The sequence below is a fragment of the Astyanax mexicanus genome, chromosome 4 (assembly GCF_023375975.1).
Source record: "Astyanax mexicanus isolate ESR-SI-001 chromosome 4, AstMex3_surface, whole genome shotgun sequence".
Classification (NCBI taxonomy): domain Eukaryota; kingdom Metazoa; phylum Chordata; class Actinopteri; order Characiformes; family Acestrorhamphidae; genus Astyanax; species Astyanax mexicanus.
Window position 1 is genome coordinate 16,607,141 of NC_064411.1, and position 20,504 is coordinate 16,627,644.

A 20,504-nucleotide genomic window follows, 5' to 3' on the forward strand; every position below is an offset into this window, starting at 1 on the left:
TAGTGATTATAGTGAGGAAAAGTTCAGGCAAGAAGAGGAATTTCACAAGTAACATTTATTAGCTTACTGATTTAACAGAAAACTTGCTATTTCACTGTAATAACAAACACAAATATTAGCAAATTACAACATCTTTAGCCCCGCTGTTTTTAAGAAATCCCAGTTAAACCATTACTGTGGAATACACTCTCCAGCTGCTCTTTTGCTGATACTTTAATAATGATGATAATAATAATAATAACAAAAACATGAATTTGATAATAATAAGAAGAAGAATCACACTTTGAGCAACTTGACAAAAATACACAATTAAACATTTGTGTAAGAGGTTAAAAAGACTACAAAAATAATTGAAAAAGAACTACATAAAATAATATGAATTCTTTCAAATTGTTATAATTGTGTTAACCTTTAGTAAACAAAAGAGACTCTTATGTTTTACACTCCTGTTGGAGGTTGGTTGATGTGTTGTAACAGTAAAAAGGTCATTATTTTGCTGTGATTTTATTTTGAACTACAATTCCCTGCACCAACAAGACAACTGCATCGGATCAACATTTCCAAAAAACACATCTTGAACTCAGGAGCGCATATCACTGTTAGCCTGAAGCCAGTGTGGTGGAAAATAATGAACTGTTATCAGGAGTTGTTAAAAAAAAAAGTCAGGTTTGTGAAGCATTGATTTGGATTAATGTGTTTGGTTAATGTGTGGAAACTTTTATAAATTGGTTTAAAGGAAAAAGCTTTGGACATCATCTGTCGTGATGAACAAATCAAGAATCGGCAATGTGATTTGAACCAATGTGTGTCGTTTTTTCGGCACACGCCTCAAAGCTTCAGATTAAAGGGTAACATCACTCACTTAGAATGACTTAGAATCTCTTTAGTTAATTGACCTGCTTTTATTTTAATATTCAATGGCATTTTTCTGTGTTTTTTTCCAGAAATGAAAATATTTTCCTGAAATTCATCACCAACAACCAGGATATTTATCAAAAGATCAAAGTTAAACTGCTGAAAGAGGTGAAGCAGAAGCCGTCCTGAAGAATCTTCAGAACACGCAGAAATTGTTTGCTACATTTAAAAGACAAATGAAGCCAAGTCCCGACATGGAGAAACATCAGAACTCTGTCAAGAGTTTTACTAAACAGAGTAATCTCAAAAAACACCAGCGTATTCACACAGGAGAAAAAACATATTTCTGCTCAGACTGTGGGAAGAGTTTTACTCAACAGAGTGATCTCAAAAAACACCAGCGCATTCACACAGGAGAGAAACCGTATCACTGCTCAGACTGTGGGAAGAGTTTTAATCAACAGAGTAATCTCAAAAGTCACCAGCGCATTCACACAGGAGAGAAACCGTATCACTGCTCAGACTGTGGGAAGAGTTTTAATCTACAGAGTAATCTCAAAAGTCACCAGCGCATTCACACAGGAGAGAAACCGTATTACTGCTTAGACTGTGGGAAGAGTTTTACTGTGCAGAGTAATCTCAAAAGTCACCAGCGCATTCACACAGGAGAGAAACCGCATTACTGCTCAGACTGTGGGAAGACTTTTACTCAACAGAGTACTCTCAAAATCCATCAGCGCATTCACACAGGAGAGAAACCGTATCACTGCTCAGACTGTGGGAAGAGTTTTACTGAACAGAGTGATCTCAAACGACACCAGCGCATTCACACAGGAGAGAAACCGTATTACTGCTCAAACTGTGGGAAGAGTTTTAATCAACAGAGTCATTTTAAAAATCACCAGCGCATTCACACAGGAGAGAAACCGTATTACTGTTTCGACTGTGGGAAAAGTTTTACTAAACAGAGTAATCTCAAAATACACCAGCGCATTCACACAAGAGAGAAACCGTATCACTGCTCAGAGTGTGGGCAGAGTTTTAATCAACAGAGTCATTTAAAAAAACACCAGCGCATTCACACGGGAGAGAAAACTATCCCAAATTTGTCCCACGGCAATTAAAAGTGCAAATCGTAAATCTTTCAGACAGAACACCTTATCCTACACAAATGTTTTACCTTGTCATTTGGGATACGTTCCACCAGAAACAAACATGAACTGAATTTAACAATGGATTTTACAGGTTCAGCAAAATGAATTTTATCCAGGGATGATGTTTATTGAATTCCATGTTATGTTTTCTTGTATGTTTGATATTCCAGGACATTCTTCGTGAGACACAGCTCAGTTTTTAGGGTAGTTACGTTATGAGTTTAGTTCTGAAGAAGGGAAGGTCGTTTAAGTTAGAGTGAGGGCACTGCCAGTGCTTGCACCAGATGTTAGGTTAGCATAACTTAGTCTTTAAAATTCAGATGTTGTAGTCGTTAGTAGTAGAGTAGGATTCTTAGCTTGCATCCAAGCGTTTTGGATCAAATCTTAAGTGCTTATGCTTAGAAGGTTTTAAAAGCATTTAATCGCTTTTCTAGTATATGCAGATTTAATTATTTCCATTAATTTCCAGTATCTCTGTTTTCACTCTGTGAAAGCCGTGCTTAGTTTCCCAAGCTTAGCATAGTTTAGCTTAATGCTAATAACCACCAGGCCCATCCATATAAAAAGGAGAAGGGGAAAACACCAACTTAGCCACTCCAGAGAGAGTGATCACAAAAGTGAGACCCAGAGCTACAGAGAGACGACACTGTGCCGGGTACTGTCATGTAGACCAGAGAGGAGCATCCAGACCCGCAGAGAGACCAAAAAATCCTTTCCAGAGTTTAAATAAAACACTCCAGCTGTAGTTCCCATACTGAAATCAACCCAAATCAGGCTTGTGTAGCGCAGTAAGGTTGCGGACTCATTCACTCCCTCTGCTGGTGTTCTCCTTGGTCTATGGTTCAGTCTGATTAAAAATCTGTTACCATAGAGGGATATAGAGGTATATTTGGTTGTTGTGTTACTCAAGCTATATACTCTTATCCTTTTCTTATTGGATATCATATCTTGCTTAATGTTTTTTTTTTGTGATTTTCAAAGTTTCTAAGAACATTCAAATTATTTAGTTTCCTCTTCTTTTTTTCCAGGACCAACTATTATGTTTGTATTGCTTCACCTCTACATTTACTTATATGCCTGTGTTTAAAAAAAAAAAAAAAACTTTTATATTGAAATATCCGCACAAGAAATGGTTGATAACCTCTCTGTGACCCTGATGGATCTTCAGAATGTCTTATGTTATTATTGTGTAAGTACTAACAGGCACCCAAATGAGAATTCCAATAATGGACTTGGGTAAAGTAAAAAAAACATCCGGTTACTGCCAGCCTACCGAGATACAGAGCTTTTAGCAGATGCTCCCAACAGGTTTACAATGCTAGTAAGTAAGTAATCTCTATTTGTATAGCACTTTTCCAGAGCAACTCACAAAGTGTTTTTACAGATTACAGCAGTGGTGTGCAGTAAGGCCCTTCTAATTATAGTTATTGTAAACTAAGAGCAAATATTTTATGAATTAACTAAAATAAAAAACAGCAACTAAATAAAAGCATTAGTCTGTGTTTTTCAGTGGCTATGGGACTCTTATCTGACTGACAGCAGTTCTAACCAATCAATGTGTGTACTTAATGTTTTGGCTGACCTGGTGTCTTGTAGGCATACAAATGAGTGACATTACCTGTCCCTGACCACCTCTGTTTGCCTAGTCCTGTAAATAAACCTGTTTACTAATCAGCGCTCGTATCCTCAGGTCCTGGTATTCGTCACACATTTACTCCTTATATTAAATAATCAATGCTTCACTTTGTGATGGTCACCATGCCTATTCAAAATTTACCATGCAAGTTAACACTGTTCAAAATTTTAATTAAAAAATTAAATTAACTAACATTTAGTTAGGTTAGCTAACATTTACTTTATTTCAGTGTGGAATGTTTCAGCTAGCTAGGTGAGCTAATGTTAACAAGTCTATTTCAGTATGGAATGTTTTAGCTAGCTAGGTTAGCTAATGTTAACTACTTTATTTCAGTGTGGAATGTTTTAGCTAGCTAGGTTATCTAACGATAACTACTTTATTTGAGTGTGGAATGTTTTAGCTAGCTAGGTTATCTAACGATAACTACTTTATTTCAGTGTGGAATGTTTTAGCTAGGTTAGCTAATGTTAACTACTTTATTTCAGTGTGGAATGTTTTAGCTAGGTTAGCTAATGTTAACTACTTTTTCAGTGTGGAATGTTTTAGCTAGCTTGGTTAGCTAATGTTAACTACTCATAGACTGTATATAAAGATGGACGCCGTGTCGCCGTTCCCATTCATTCAATGAAAATGAAGCCAAAATCTTCCGCCATTTTGGCGATTCAGAGACCAGAGTCTGCGCAGTAGAGACCAGAGGAGGGAGAAAGGCTGTGGAGAGACCGGCTACTCATTTAAATAACCCCGCCCCTGAGGGCTGCCTCGCGGTCACAGACTGCAGAGCGGGGCGGAGCGGAGCTGACGGTCTGTTATTGGTCCCGCCCATAAGCAGCCCTTTTACCATAACCACACCTTTTTTGAATAGAGCCGAATAAAGTTTTAAAAACCGAATTCTGTGGGGATATAAAAATTTGACAATATAAGCAGAGGTTACACTAGCTGTTGCATTTAAATAATGGAGGTAGAATTACAGTATATTAGAAAAAAAACGTGATTGAAAGTTGTCTGTTTTGCCATTGAAACCTATGGGGATGGGTGGAGTTACACAGCTTTCTGCAGCCGAACAGCAGGGGGCGCCCGACCTGTGGTGGCTTCACTTTTAAGAAACGATGCTCTGTCCAGCTATATACAGTCTATGTAACTACTTTATTTCAGTGTGGAATCTTTTAGTTAACTAGGTTAGCTAATGTTAACTACTTTATTTCAGTGTGGAATGTTTTAGCTAGCTAGGTTAGCTAATGTTAACTACTTTATTTCAGTGTGGAATGTTTTAGCTAGCTAGGTTATCTAACGATAACTACTTTATTTCAGTGTGGAATGTTTTAGCTAGGTTAGCTAATGTTAACTACTTTTTCAGTGTGGAATGTTTTTGCTAGGTTAGCTAATGTTAACTAGTTTATTTCAGTGTGGAATGTTTTAGCTAGGTTAGCTAATGTTAACTACTTTATTTCAGTGTGGAATGTTTTAGCTAGCTAGGTTAGCTAATGTTAACTACTTTATTTCAGTGTGTAATGTTTTAGCTAGCTACTTTAGGTCATTTTAACTACTTTATTTCAGTGTGGGATGTTTTAGCTAGCTAGGTTAGCTAATGTTAACTACTTTATTTCAGTGTGGAATGTTTTAGCTAGCTAGGTTAGCTAATGTTAACTACTTTATTTCAGTGTGGAATGTTTTATCTAGCTTGGTTAGCTAATGTTTACTTTATTTCAGAGTGGAAAGATTTAGCTAGCTACGTTAGCTAATGTTAACTACTTAGTTTCAGTGTGTAATGTTTTAGCTAGCTACTTTAGGTCATTTTAACTACTTTATTTCAGTGTGGGATGTTTTAGCTAGCTAGGTTAGCTAATGTTAACTACTTTATTTCAGTGTGGAATGTTTTAGCTAGCTACTTTAGGTCATTTTAACTACTTTATTTCAGTGTGGAATGTTTTAGCTAGCTAGGTTAGCTAATGTTAACTACTTTATTTCAGTGTGGAATGTTTTAGCTAGCTTGGTTAGCTAATGTTAACTACTTTGTTTCAGTGTGGAATGTTTTAGCTAGCTAGGTTAGCTAATGTTAACTACTTTATTTCAGTGTGGAATGTTTTAGCTAGCTAGGTTATCTAACAATAACTACTTTATTTGAGTGTGGAATGTTTTAGCTAGCTTGGTTAGCTAATGTTAACTACTTTGTTTCAGTGTGGAATGTTTTAGCTAGCTAGGTTATCTAACAATAACTACTTTATTTGAGTGTGGAATGTTTTAGCTAGGTTAGCTAATGTTAACTACTTTATTTCAGTGTGGAATGTTTTAGCTAGCTAGGTTATCTAACAATAACTACTTTATTTGAGTGTGGAATGTTTTAGCTAGGTTAGCTAATGTTAACTAATTTAGTGTGTAAACATTTTATATAAAAAAATCCCTTAGAAAACTTGTACAAACTGAAATGTTTCATGTCCCCTTTAAATATGTGGGCCCGCTCTAAAGAATACACTCATAAAGAACAGAATTATAGATAAAATGAACAGAACTAAACGGTGCAGGTCTGGTTCGGAGCTTAATGTCCGCTTTACTCTAACGAGCAGAAATAAGAGTTTCAGATTTACCTCAGATTCAGTGAATATGAGCGGGAGCAGAGCGCGGGGTCCTGCAGCACGGAGCGTTTTCCCTCAGAGGAACTCTGATCCACGCGGGGACTCAGAGCGCTCTCTGGTTAGCAGTGTTAGCGGTCCTGGTGTTCAGTGGAGGCGGAGAGAGCGCGAGTCAGTCCGGGGAACAGTCTGTCGGAGCGGCGCTGCAGCGGAGAGTTCACGGCTAGCGCAGAGCAGCTAATACACGAGGCTAAACACAGCTAGCCGAGCTGGCTAAGCTAACAGTGCTAACAGAACTTTACTTATAGAGAGATTATCCCAGCTTTATCCACCAGCACACTCTCAGTATGGACTTCAGTGTCCTTAAAATTACCGGTTAGTTTAATTAATACTGATTATTAGTGAATTTAGTTCAGCCTGTGAGGAACTTTTTCCTCCTCGCCTCTCCCGCGCTGCTACTCCCGCATCTCCGCTATTCTCTCTCGTCCCGTGGGCGGGCCTGTTCCAATCCTCTACTCCACCCTCACCTGTACACTTCTCCCTCAGTAGATCCCTTAATCACTTTTAGCTAACCTTCTTGCAAAAACACAGAAAATAAATGAAATATGTAATCTGTACTGCTTTTATTTTCTTTTAAAACTATTTACACAAACACAATGACTATTTTGAACATGTTTAGTACTCTTTTAAACCATTACTATGCATTTATAAGACTTTATTTATTACTGTTTTTATTAGTGTATCTATTTTAGAACTAGGGAGTTTTACATTTTTTAGCCGGGCTACATGAGGAATATGCGAAAGGGGCGTATCCCATACTGAGATACCGAATAAATGCTTGAAAGAGAACACAAATTACATTTAAGAAAAAAAATATGCAAGAAATAAAACAAATTTACCGGACGTGAAACACTTTTACTAGAACTGAAACACTTACATTGGTCAGTAAAAAAGCAACTGCTTTGTTTGTACATTTAGCTAGGCTAGCTACAAATAATAATGGTCAGTAAAAGAGCAAATGCTGTATTTGGATATTTAGCTAAGCTGGCTACCAATTATAATAGTCAGTAAAACAGGAAATAATAATAGTCATTAAAACAGCAAATGCTACATTTGTACATTTAGCTAGGCTAGCTACCAATAATAATAGTCAGTAAAACATGAAATGCTTTGATTATACATTTGGTCAGTAAAGTAGCAAATGCTGTGTTTGGATATTTAACTAGACTAGCTTCCAATAATAATGGTCGGTAAAACAGGAAATACTTTGTTTGGACATTTACCTACACTAGCTACCAATAACAATGGCCAATAACTCAAATGTAGAATTTGATAATTAAGTGTAGTTGGTAAATGATTGTGCTCTTTAAAAAAACAAAACAACACAACCCACAAGCACTCACAATAAAGAACTTTATAAACATATGAATACAAGTTAAACACATGCTACTCTACCTTTGGAAGTAATTGTATATTTAACCCTTTTAAGCCTGAACCATTAAAATGTTTTTTTTTTTTTTTTTATTTCAATCTTAAATTGACTGTTATGTTTCACTTCAACAAAAATCCATTTCACACTGGATTTCTATGTTGGGCGACTTTGAGGATTTAACAAATAATAACAAGACAATCTCAGGCCTATAGGTTTCATGTCAAACACATGTTGAGAAAACACAATGAGATTGCAGATCTGCAATATAAAAGCCTTTTATTAAAACACACAGATGAGTAAATATAAAGCAATACAAACATAATATTTACTACTGGATAAAAACAATCAACGAACTAAATGGATTGGATATTTTTAGTTTTTTTGTAGATTTAAAAAACCTTAAGCAACATACGATATCTAATAAGAAAAAGAGTATAAACGTGAGTAATACAACAACCAAATACCTATCTATATCACTCTGAGGTAACAAATTTTTAATCAGAGCGACTGAACCATAGACAAACAAGAACACCAGCAGAGGGAATGAATGAGCCTGCAACCTTACTGCGCTACACAAACCTGGAATGGGTTGATTTCAGTATGGGAACTACGGCTGGAGCGTTTTATTTAACCTCTGGAAAGGATTTTGTTGGCCTCTCTTATGATTTGCATGATTTTAATTGCCTTCGAACAAATTTGAAATAATTTTCTCTCCTGTGTGAATGCGCTGGTGTAGGTGGAGATGACTGCGTCGATTAAAACTCTTCCCACACTCTGAGCAGTGATACGGTTTCTCTCCTGTGTGAATGCTCTGGTGTTTTTTTAAATTACTCTGTATATTAAAACTCTTCTCACAGTCTGAGCAGTGATACGGTTTCTCTCCTGTGTGAATGCGCTGGTGTTTTTTTAAATTACTCTGTATATTAAAACTCTTCCCACAGTCTGAGCAGTGATATGGTTTCTCTCCTGTGTGAATGCGCTGATGCTGTTTGAGATGACTCAGTGTAATAAAACCCTTCCCACAGTCTGAGCAGTAATACGGTTTCTCGCCTGTGTGAATGCGCTGGTGTTTTTTAAGATTACTCTGTGTAGCAAAACTCTTCTCACAGTCTGAACAGTAATACGGTTTCTCTCCTGTGTGAATGCGCTGGTGTCGTTGGAGATGACTCTGTCGATTAAAACTGTTCCCACAGTCTGAGCAGTGATACGGTTTCTCTCCTGAGTGAATGCGCTGATGCAGTTTGAGATGACTCGGTGCAGTAAAACTGTTCCCACAGTCTGAGCAGTGATACGGTTTCTCTCCTGTGTGAATGCGTTGGTGCAGTTTGAGATGACTCTGTGTAGTAAAACTGTTCCCACAGTCTGAGCAGTGATACGGTTTCTTTCCTGTGTGAATGCGCTGGTGTATTTTGAGATTACTCTGTCTAGTAAAACTCTTCCCACAGTCTGAGCAGCGATGTGGTTTCTCTCCTGTGTGAATGCGCTGGTGTTTTGTGAGATCACTCTGTTTGGTAAAACTCTTGAAAGAGTGCTGATGTTTCTCCATGTCGGGACTTGGCTTTATTTGTCTGTTAAATGTATCAAACAATTTCTGCGTGTTCTGGAGATTCTTCAGGACGGCTTGTGCTTCACCTCTTTCAGCAGTTTAACACTGCTCTTTGTTAAATATCCTGGTTGTTGGTGATGAATTTCAGGAGAATATTTTCATTTCTGGAAAACACAAAGAGAAATTCCATTGAATATTCAAATAAAAGCAGGTCAGTTTACTGAAGAGAACTGTCGAAATCAGTTACACTGTATTAAAAAAACTACTGGGACATCTTCATATTACCATAAAGGCTTCTGTACTTTTATCCCATTTTAAGCCCAAAGTGTAAGGGACGGGGGCGCTCGTGGTCCTCCAGCCACTAGAGGGAGGCCACCTTTTTCCACTTGCAATATTAAGGCACCTGACACCTGTTTAGTACCTTTATAAGGACTACCCACTGCTCAGACAGTCTTGATTCTGTTGTGGTCTCACTGGAAGCTGAAGAAAGAAAGAAATAGTGATGATACACTTTAATCTGAAGCTTTGAGGCATGTGTCAAAAAAACGACATGCATTGGTTCGAAACACTGTATCACAGCCAAGTGTCAAAGTCTGTGAGCAGAAAGTCTGATATTTAGATACTTTGAATGATCCTCTGTGAAGAAGAAGAATAATCCAAATCTTTGATCTGATCGGAGCTCTACAGCCAGTGTCATATCTCTGATAGTCCCCTCACATTCTGTGCTGCTGTGCTGTGAGGTCAGTTCAGTACGCTGTAGCATTAGCTAAACTTTAGCATTATTCTAATTACGACACTTAAATGATCTTGTAATTGAGAGGATCCAGTGATGTTCAGGAGGAAAATGTACAGAGAATAAAACGTACAGGGTCCTAAACATATGTATTTAGCACAGAATGTGATAGAGGTGAGTTTTATTTTTACTATTTTACTTATATAATTTTCAGAAATTAGAAATTATTTTCTCCACAATTTACAAAGCCAGTTACTCAGCCCTTTCACTAGTGATGCCCCAACACACCAGGAGGGTGAAGACTAACACATGCATCCTCCAGTACATGTAAAGTCAGCCACTGACTCTTTGTAGCATCGCAGAGTAGCATCACAGCGCACTCGGAGGAAAGCACAGCGACTCGTGTCGCCGATTTCACTATTTAGTGTTGTGGGGAGAGAGCGCCATCTACCCACCTGGAGGGAGCAGGACTTCCTCTGAGCGCCGATGGCAAATTATTATTATTATTATTATTATTATTATTATTATTATTATTATTATTATTATTAAAGTATCAGCAAAGAAGCAGCTGGAGACTGTATTCCACAGTAATGGTTTAACTAGGATTTCTTAAAAACAGCGGGGCTAAAGATATTTTAATTTGCTTACAGTTATGTTTACTATTACTATCTGTTAAATAAGTAAGCCAATTAACGTTACTTAGTGAAATTACACTTCTTACCTGAACGTCCCCTCGCTATAATCACTAAAATCACTGAATCTTCAGTTCTTACATTTAATATTTTACAAGTCACATGACTTTCCAGCAACTGTTGTGGTGAACTTGCTGTTCAATTTAGAAGAAGGACATTTTGAAACTAAACTAAACTACACTAGAGTAACTGAGAAATAGAGACATATTACACAAACTTAATAAGGAATTTACACAGAACTGGTTTATCTCAGAATTAGTTCAGATGTATCTCAGATTTAGTTCAGATGTATCTCAGGTATGGATTAGTGATGTGGGGAGGGAGGGAGGGCAGGAGTGTGAGGCTCCGTTATCCTCGTTATGTAGAGCCCCGCCCCCTCCCCCGCTATATCACATTATACCCCATCACCGCTAGAGGGAGCCCGCGAGGGAGTCCTCAATGCATGGAGCTGAATGGAGCTAAACAGCTAAAACTCTCATTTAAAACACTGTAGAACTACTTCTCTGGGGTTTTCCTTTAATTTTACAAAGTAGAACAAAGTATTTCACTCAAATAGGAAAGAAAACAAAACCGTTTATTTCCATTTTCTAAAACTAATGTTTTTTATTCAGTAGATTTACTAGCATTACTGCTACTGATGCTGGAGTTACACACAGAACATGTTTAAAATGATTAAAACTGCAGGTTATAAGCTTTAATAATTATCTCTGCATTCATGAAACAGTTATACTTGTTCTGAGGAAATTAGTGCAATTTTTATTTTTTTGCTAAAAATAATTGTTTATACGTTTTTATACATTCCAGACTCTGTCAAGTGACTTGAGATTCAGAGCAGATTCTGAAATGAGTTTTTTCCTCTATAGAGATTCTCTGATTGCTCCTGTACAACTCCAACAAACATCACTTGGTAATTACTACGGAAATATGTCGTGCCGTTGTTAGAGCACCAGTTGTGACACTGATTTTAGTAGAAACTTTTTTAAAATCTAAATTTCATTTAAAATATTATGGTTAAATTTTCTTTGCATTTACCTTCTTGATGTCCTGCAGGTTCTTGAAAAGGAGATCGTACTGCAGCAGATCTTGTTTGTTGCTCACCTTGTCTAAAGTCTTACTATATGTATTCTGAAAGCTTTTCATAAATTGAGGTCATTCACAGCTCCTCCCTGTAAAATCACTCTCTGACATCACAATGGACCATCCTGATTTCTGTATAGAAGGGTACTTCACACTTGTAAAAGCATTTGAAATTCATATGCAAAAATCAGTTTTAAACTAATTATTTGTAAAATAAAATGGATTTGTTTAAGAGTTTATTTTTTATTGAATGATAAAAACTTTTTTAACTTTTCCAAAATACATTCAGCAAGCATTTTCATTCTGCTACAAAACATTTTTTGTACATATTAAAGGAAGAAGTTACTGATGTTGGAGACTACTGTTGCCAGATTATATATGGTTCTGTGTAGAAATATAAGACAAACACATCTGGTTGCTTGAGTCACGTAAAACTCCCCTACAAATAGCACTTATCAAATTTTACTTAAAGGTCAGAACTATTGTTAAAGTAGCATTGTGACATTTCTTTTCAACACTTTTTTTCAATGCAAACATCCATTAGAACTAAGAAGTCTTCAGGATTCTTTCAATATGTAAGAGTGTTTTACACCAAGAAACCCTATGTTAACAAGTGATTCTTAATGTGCTTAGTTCTATTGGAAATAATGTAGTCCATATTTAATTTAAAATTGAATAATAAACTTTATTTACTGAAAATGAACTGAATAAGGTGAACTTTCACTTAATTGATCAATAGTACCATTTTGACCACCCCAAAGAGAAGCACTTACTCCTTGTACTAAATAATCAGTGCTTCACTTTGTGATGGTCACCATGGATATTCAAACTATTTTGTACTGACAAAATTTACCATGTAAGTTAACACTGTTCAAAAATGTACACCAAATTGATACAGGCGTTTTAACACTGTATGTAATAAATGCTAAAGTTGTACCAGATGGACTTGGTCCTCACTGTTGATGGTAAACTTCAAGTGATGCCCCCAACTTGTTTTTACCATCCTATTAACAAATAAAATCTTAAACAAATCCTTCTTAATTTTACAATGAATTAGTTTAAAACTGATATTTGCATATGAAGTTTCAAATGCTTTTACAAGTGTGAAGTACTCTTCTATACAGATATCAGGATGGTCCATTGTGATGTCAGAGAGTGATTTTACAGGGAGGAGCTGTGAATGACCTCAATTTATGAAAAGCTTTCAGAATACATAAATAGTAAGACTTTAAACAAGGTGAGCATCAAGAAGGTAAATGCTAAGAAAATGTAACCATAATATTTTAAAGGAAATTTAGATTAAAAAAGGTTTCTGCCGGAATCAATGTCACAATTAGTACTCTAACAACGGCACCGACCATTCTATAGTAATTAATACTATTTGTTAAAAAGTATCAAACATTTAAAAATTATTATTCTTAGCAAAATAATAATTTATAAATGTTTGATACTTTATAGAATAAAATTTTTATTAATTTCCTCAAAACAGAACAACTATAACTGTTTCATCACCACAGAGATAATTATTAAAGCTTTTAAACTGCAGTTTTAATCATTTTAAATGAGCTCGGTGTGTAACTCCAGCATCCGTAGCAGTAATGCTAGTAAATCTACTGGATAAAAACATTAGTTTTAGAAAATGGAAATATAGGGGTAAGTTTTCTTTTCTATTTTAGTGAAATACTTTGTTCTACTTTGTAAATTAAAGGAAAACCCCAGATAAGTAGTTATACAGTCTTTTAGCTGTTTAGCTCCATTCAGCTCCATGCATTGAGGACTCCCTCGCGGGCTCCCTCTAGCGGTGATGGGGTATAATGTGATATAGCGGGGGAGGGGGCGGGGCTCTACATAACCCGGATGAGGCTGAGCTTCCGGGGTCTGTAGCTGGAGCGCCGGAGGAAGAGCAGGATCAGCTGAACTGCAGAAGGTATGGAGAAGTTTCTCTTTTTCTTGTTGGAGGTTGGTTGATGTGTTGTAACAGTAAAAAGATCATTATTTTGCTGTGATTTTATTTTGAACTACAATTCCCTGCATCAACAAGAGAACTGCGTGTTTTATTTATTAATTGTCCCTCCGCGGCCCCCGTAGCTCCAGAGGAGCTTGAATGCAGCGCAGGAGGTCAACAGAGCTGAGGAGCTCCGTGAAAAAGTGCTGTTTTAAGCAAATATAAGTATTTTTGAGAAAAGTTACTGGGAAAATGGGCTCTTATATCAGTTCTAATCACTCTTCTGTGCATTTTTATCGGGTATTGAAGCATATTTTATCTATTAATTAATTATTTCTGCCCCGGTCGGGTTATCAGCTCTGAGGTACAGCCGTTTCAGCACCAAAGCACTACATGTGACTGAGCCTGAAAATGTGTGCTCATGTGCTGTATTTACTTCTGTTTCATGTTTTATAGATATATGTGCAGTTACAGATGCTTAATAATCGGCTGGGATTATTTTTGTTGTGTATGTGCACCACGTTTAACCACAAACGATCTAGAAAAAAGGGCTGAAGAGGGATATTAATTAACAAGAGCAGTTTTGTTAAAAGGATACAGTAACTGTATAGAGATAGCCCGACTCTCCAAGCCCAGTGAACAGTGCTGCTAATGCTGCAGGTTAGCTAGTTATAACTAATAAATTAAAGCTAGGTTAGCTAGTTATTACTTGTAAATTAAAGCTAGGTTAGCTAGTTATAACTAATAAATTTAAGCTAGGTTACCTAGTTATAACTAGTAAATTAAAGCTAGGTTACCTAGTTATAACTTATAAATTAAATCTAGGTTACCTATTTATAACTTATTAATTTAAGCTGGATTAGCTAGTTATTACTTGTCAAAAGTACTGCTAATGCTTTAGAATTTTTTAAAGAACTAAGGTTTCCAGAATTATATATTTATATAGTTACATAATGTTCACCAGGCTTTATAGAGTCGGGTTAGCAGCATTAGCAGCACTGTTCACCGGGCTTGGAGAGTCGGGCCAGCGCCAGATAGCTAGCATTAGCTAGTACTCCTCTATACAGTTGCTGTATCATTTTAACAAACTATTCTTGTTAGTAAACATCCCTCTTCAGCCTTTTTTTCTAGATTGTTCGTGGTTAAACGTGGTAAGAGCTGAAGATATGTGCTCCACACCATCGTTGAATGTGGACTTACTTCTACCTCCTCCCATCACAGGCTCACTTTCAATTAGAAATGGCAGCCGCGTGAAAAGAGCCTATAGGCCTTTTTAGTTGCATCATTTTGAAGTCGGTGACATTGTTTATTTCCATATTTGGGGTTCCATGTTTGAACTGTTTTTGTAAATGGCAAAAATGAACAGGCTTTTCAAAAACTCGTCTCTTTCACATTTTGTGCTAAATTCACGTTTAGGATTCTGCACATTTTAATCTGTGCACATTTTCCTCCTGAACATCACTGGATTCTCTGAATTACGAGATCGTTTAATTGTCCTAATTAGAATAATGCTAGCGTTTAGCTAATGCTACAGCGCACTGAACTGAACTCACAGCACAGCAGCACAGAATGTGAGGGGACTATCAGAGATATGACACTGGCTGTAGAGCTCCGGTCAGATCACGATTTGGATTCTTCTTCTTCTTCACAGAGGATCATTCAAAGTATCAAAATATCTTCAAATCAAATCAAAGTATTTAAACAGGTGAAAACTCTTTCAGTCTGGTGATGTTGAGCAGTGTAGTCTGTGTTATGCTGTCCGTACAACTACATGACTACAGTACTTTTAACAGACTAAAGTCTGACTCTTCCCATCTGAAGACAAATCACAGACTTTTTACACAAATACTTTTTTATCCCACAGGCTTTTTACTTTGTTCTGAAGAGGGAGAACGTAACATAATCTCAGTTGTAGGAAGTAAAAACATGAGAGTGGGTTGAGAGGTCTCTCTCTCTCTCTCTCTCTAAAGCATATACGTTCCATACCGGGCTCACTGCTTTTAATAATACATGCTCAGAAAAAAGAAAAACACTATATGTGAAATGTTGAAGTTATTATTCACTAAACATATAGCTACATTTCCACTACAACTAATAAGAAGTGATGATATTTAAGGTGGATGTTCATTCATAAGCTAGAGTGAGCTAATGGACAAATACTAAAAACAAGATTCATTTTGTTCAGATAGCTGGTTTACAAGGCTTTAATTAGAGTTGATGAAATTTTGGGTAACATTAGCTTCTGTAAAACTGCAGCAGGTCATGGAGCTGCTGCTCTGAATCTGCTGGTGAAGTTGGGCTTTAAACCGATGCTGTGATTTGTCCACTATATTGATTTAGTAAACAAATCAGTTAAGCCATTGATGTGGAGCTGCAGTTTTTCTGGGTAAAAATCACAATAACATTTACATTTCTCACCAAATTTTCATTTGTGTTTTTTATATTTAAAGGATTTTGATCTACATATACCAAAAAAAACATGTCTTGAACTCAGGAGCGCATATCACTGTTAGCCTGAAGCTAATGTGGTGGAAAATAATGAACTGTTATCAGTAGTTGTAAAAAAAAAAGCAGGTTTGGTTAATATGTGTGGGATCTTTTATAAATTATGTAAAGGAAAAGGATTTGGACAGCATTGGTCACGTGATCAGTGTAGAACGAATCAAGCATCGGCACTGTGATTCAAAGTAATGCGTGTTGTTTTTCTGGCACATGTGTTACGACCTGGTCTAGGTCAGCCCGTAACATAGAAAAAAGAGGCCCTCCTGGTTCCCCAACCACACATACTCCTGTTAGTCAAAAGGTTTAGTTTATTTAACAAATTGTAAAGAATACACGGCTTAGGTCAAAGGGGAGGCAACAGTTAGGGATGAAAGAAAAAATAATAAACAAAACAAAACTAATTTAAAGATTAAGAAAACTAACTTACCTAACAAAGAAAAGAAAATGAAATACAAATCTCTAACCTAACTCCCTAATTAAACAAACCAAGAGAAAGCATGGAAAAATAAACTCTTTCTCCCACTGGGAGAACTTGTAAGAATAAGCTTATTTTCTCCCCACAGAGAGACCAGACCAAAGAACCAAAGAACATGATTTTACCATCAGCTTAGTTCTAACACTTTAACCGGCTACAAATTGCATAAACCATGCGGCAGGGAACCAGCAACACACAGGAGCCATGTTGGAAGCCAAGCACCACCCTCGCACTTCCTGTTCCCTTTTATGGTTGGTTCCCCCTGGTGGTGACCAACCAGTTTGGTTAAATGGCATCACGCAGTAACCTGCAGTAGGAAGGCACACTCAAACAGAAAGAAAAAAAACAATAATCAGCAATTATGACCTATAGGGTTGTAACACATGCCTCAAAGCTTAAGATTTAGGGGTAACATCACTATTTCTTTCTTTAAGTTCTCAGTTTCTAGTGAGACCAGAACAGAATCAAGAGTTTCTGAACAGTGGGCAGTCCTTATAAAGGCACTAAACAGGTGGCTAGAGGACCACCAGCGCCCCCTTTTATAGTAATATGAAGATGTCCCAGTAGTTTTGTCTGTATAGTGTAACTGATTTAGGCAGTTCTCTTCAGTTTATTGACCTGCTTTTTATTATTCAATGGCATTTTTCTTTGTGTTTTTCAGAAATGAAAATATTCTCCTAAAATTCATCACCAACAACCAGGATATTTATCAAAGAGCAGTGTTAAACTGCTGAAAGAGGTGAAGCACAAGCCATCCTGAAGAATCTCCAGAACACGCAGAAATTGTTTGATACATTTAACAGACAAATGAAGCCAAGTCCCAACATGGAGAAACAGCAGAACTCTGTCAAGAGTTTTACTAAACAGAGTAATCTAAAAAAAACACCAGCGCATTCACACAGGAGAGAAACCGTATCATTGCTCAGACTGTGGGAAGAGTTTTAATCAAGGCGGTCATCTCCAACACCACCAGCGCATTCACACAGGAGAGAAACCGTATCACTGCTCAGACTGTGGGAAGAGATTTATTGAACAGAGTACTCTCAAACGACACCAGCGCATTCACACAGGAGAGAAACCGTATTACTGCACAGACTGTGGGAAGAGTTTTAATAGACTGGAGACTCTAAAACTGCATCAGCGCATTCACACAGGAGAGAAACCGTATTACTGCACAGACTGTGGGAAGAGTTTTAATAGACTGGAGACTCTAAAACTGCATCAGCGCATTCACACAGGAGAGAAACCGTATCACTGCTCCAAGTGTGGGACGAGTTTTACTGTACAGAGTAATCTCAAAATACTGTTAAGAAACAGTAAATATTCATATTAAAGGTATTTTTCAGCTGATCAGACAAAATGACATTTAATCCAAAAACCTTACTATGAGTAAGAGAATGACGTGTTATGTGAATAATCTTGTTTGTGTGAACCCAAGTAGTGAGTTGTTTTTAGATATTGGACCTGAACTGTGTATGTGGGTGAGTGTGCAAAGGACAGTTAGGCTGACACCTCAAAACTGAATGTCCAGTCTGTAGTTTGTAATGCAAAAGTCAGCACCTAAGCAGCAGAGGTGAGGCCAGAGTACAGGTAGAGAACAGTAGTAATCATAGATAGTGTTTTAACTCAATCAGTTAGAAACAGTTGCTGAGGAACCGCTTAACTGACCTTTGCACAGTATGTATGGGTGGGATTTTGGGGATATAAGGTCTTGCAAATGTAAGGATCATTGAACTTCTTCTACTGAAACTCTGTCTGAGTGGAAGGGGTTCCCAGAGCTCTGTTGTAATAAATTGCTAATTTGCTGAAGATCTAAGTATCCTGTCTCTCTATCAACTCTACTTCGGGCTTCCATCAAAAGAATCAAGGGGAACGCACTGGAGCAGTTGAGGGTAGTGCTGTTTTTCCCAACAATACACCAGCGCATTCACACAGGAGAGAAACCGTATTACTGCTCAGACTGTGGTATGAGTTTTACTCAACAGAGTCAACTAAAACTGCACCAGCGCATTCACACAGGAGAGAAACCGTATTACTGCTCAGACTGTGGGAAAAGTTTTAATCAACAGAGTACTTTCCAAATACATCAGCGCATTCACACAGGAGAGAAACCGTATTACTGCTCAGACTGTGGGAAGAGTTTTACTACACAGAGTACTCTCAAAAACCACCAGCGCATTCACACAGGAGAGAAACCATATTACTGCTCAGACTGTGGGAAGAGTTTTACTACACAGAGTACTCTCAAAAAACACCAGCGCATTCACACAGGAGAGAAACCGTATCACTGCTCAGACTGTGGGAAGAGTTTTAATCAACAGAGTCATCTCAAAAATCACCAGCGCATTCACACAGGAGAGAAACCGTATCACTGCTCAGACTGTGGGAAGAGTTTTACTTCACAGAGTGATCTCAAACGACACCAGCGAATTCACACAGGAGAGAAAACTATTCCACATTTGTCCCACAGCAATTAAAAGTGCAAATCGTAAATCTTTCAGACAGAACACCTTATCCTACACAAATGTTTCACTCTGTTACTTGGGACACGTTCCACCAAAAACAAACATGAACTAAATTTAATCATGGATTTAACAGGTTCAGCAAAATGAATCTTAACCAGGGATGATGTTTATTGAATTCCATGTTGTGTTTTCTCGTATGTTTAATATTCCAGGACATTCTTTGTGAGACAGAGTTCAGTTCTGAAGAAGTGAGACCCAGAGCCACAGAGAGACGACACTGTGCCGGGTACTGCCGTGTTGACCGGAGGAGCATCCAGACCCCGCAGAGAGGCCAACAAAATCCTTTCCAGAGGTTAAATAAAACGGTCAGCCGTAGTTCCCATACTGAAATCAACCTCCTCCAGGCTTGTGTAGTGCAGTGAGGTTGTGGACACATTTACTCCCTCTGATGGTGTTCTCATTTGTCTATGGTTCAGTCGTTCTGATTAAAAATCTGTTACCATAGAAGGATATAGATGGATATTTGGTCATTGTATTACTCAAGTTTTATACTCGCTTATCTTTTTCTTATTGAATATTATATGTTGCTGAAGGTTTTTTTTTTAATCTTTTTTTAATCTTTACTAAGAATATCCAAATCATGTAGTTTTTAAATTGTTTTTATCCACTACAAACTATTATCTTTGTATTGCTTCACCTCTATATTTACTCATCTGTGTGTCTTAATAAATGGCTTTTATATTGCAGATCTGCAGTCTCATTGTGTTTTCTCAACATATGTTTGACATGAAACCTATTGGCCTGAGATTGTCTCATGTTATTATTTGTTGAATACTCAAAGGCGCCCAACAGAGAAATCCAATGTGAAATGTATTTGTGTTGAATTGAAACAGTCAATTTCAGATTGAAATTCAGAGAGAAATATTTTTTTAAATGGTTCAGGCTTAAAAGGGTTAAATATACAATTACTTCCAAAGGTAGAGTAGCATGTGTTTAACTTGTATTCCAATGTTTATATATATATTTTTTTTTATTATTGTGAATGCTTGTGGGTTGTGTTGTTTCGTTTTTTTGAAAAGCACAGTCATTCACCAACTACACTTAATTACCAAATTCTATATTTGAGATATTGACCATTTTTATTAGTAGCTAGCCTTGCTAAATATCCAAACACAGCATTTGCAATTTTACTGACCAAATGAATGAAAAGATGGTGGTGAAAAAAAGATGAATGAAAAGATGGCTGCACGCAGTAGTGCAGCGGCCTCTCACGCTCCTACCGAACACCCTATTTTGAGCTGTTTTTATGCCGGTTCTGAACCCAACTTCACGTGCCCCACGCGTGTGAGCTGTAGCATAACTGAATTTTTGAGGATTAAGGACAGTTTGGTCAGTAAAACAGCAACTATGGACAATAATACCTGA

The 20,504-nt window shown here is 37.1% G+C and overlaps 4 protein-coding genes across 10 annotated transcripts in view; all 4 read left to right on the plus strand.

Moving 5' to 3' along the window:
- Window positions 1-3,684, plus strand: part of LOC125801412 (zinc finger protein 239-like) — a 294,118-nt gene extending 290,434 nt beyond the window's left edge. Inside the window, exon 2 of the mRNA XM_049478098.1 lies at window positions 2,893-3,684. The gene's annotated coding sequence lies outside the window, so the exon portion shown is untranslated. The remainder of the gene's footprint in view (window positions 1-2,892) is intronic.
- LOC111196651 (zinc finger protein 850-like) overlaps window positions 1-20,504 on the plus strand; it is a 491,117-nt gene that overhangs the window by 283,857 nt on the left and 186,756 nt on the right. For 2 of the 7 annotated variants that reach the window (XM_049477321.1, XM_049477324.1), the window contains exon 2: window positions 17,276-17,353. The exons of 4 other annotated variants lie outside the window; for them this stretch is intronic. The gene's annotated coding sequence lies outside the window, so the exon portion shown is untranslated. Of the gene's footprint in view, window positions 1-13,563; window positions 13,620-17,275; window positions 17,354-20,504 lie in introns of those variants that run through there. One more of the 7 variants, XM_049477323.1, reaches the window with a different exon arrangement.
- Window positions 1-20,504, plus strand: part of LOC125801483 (zinc finger protein 239-like) — a 225,484-nt gene that overhangs the window by 15,243 nt on the left and 189,737 nt on the right. The gene's annotated exons all lie outside the window — the stretch shown is intronic.
- Window positions 1,077-19,825, plus strand: LOC125801637 (zinc finger protein 850-like). The gene is made up of 4 exons (XM_049478411.1): window positions 1,077-1,976; window positions 17,495-17,919; window positions 18,056-18,095; window positions 18,429-19,825. The coding sequence occupies exons 1-4, from the start codon at window positions 1,092-1,094 to the stop codon at window positions 19,089-19,091; spliced, it is 2,013 nt and encodes a 670-aa protein (XP_049334368.1). The 5' UTR covers window positions 1,077-1,091; the 3' UTR covers window positions 19,092-19,825.

Coding starts and splice junctions, on each gene's coding strand:
- LOC125801637 (XM_049478411.1), top strand. CDS start 1,092: ATGAAGCCAAGTCCCGACATGGAGAAACATCAGAACTCTGTCAAGAGT. Junction 17,920..18,055: donor CAGAGTAATCTCAAAATACT/GTTAAGAAACAG, acceptor GAACCCAAGTAG/TGAGTTGTTTTTAGATATTG. Junction 18,096..18,428: donor GACCTGAACTGTGTATGTGG/GTGAGTGTGCAA, acceptor TGCTGAAGATCT/AAGTATCCTGTCTCTCTATC.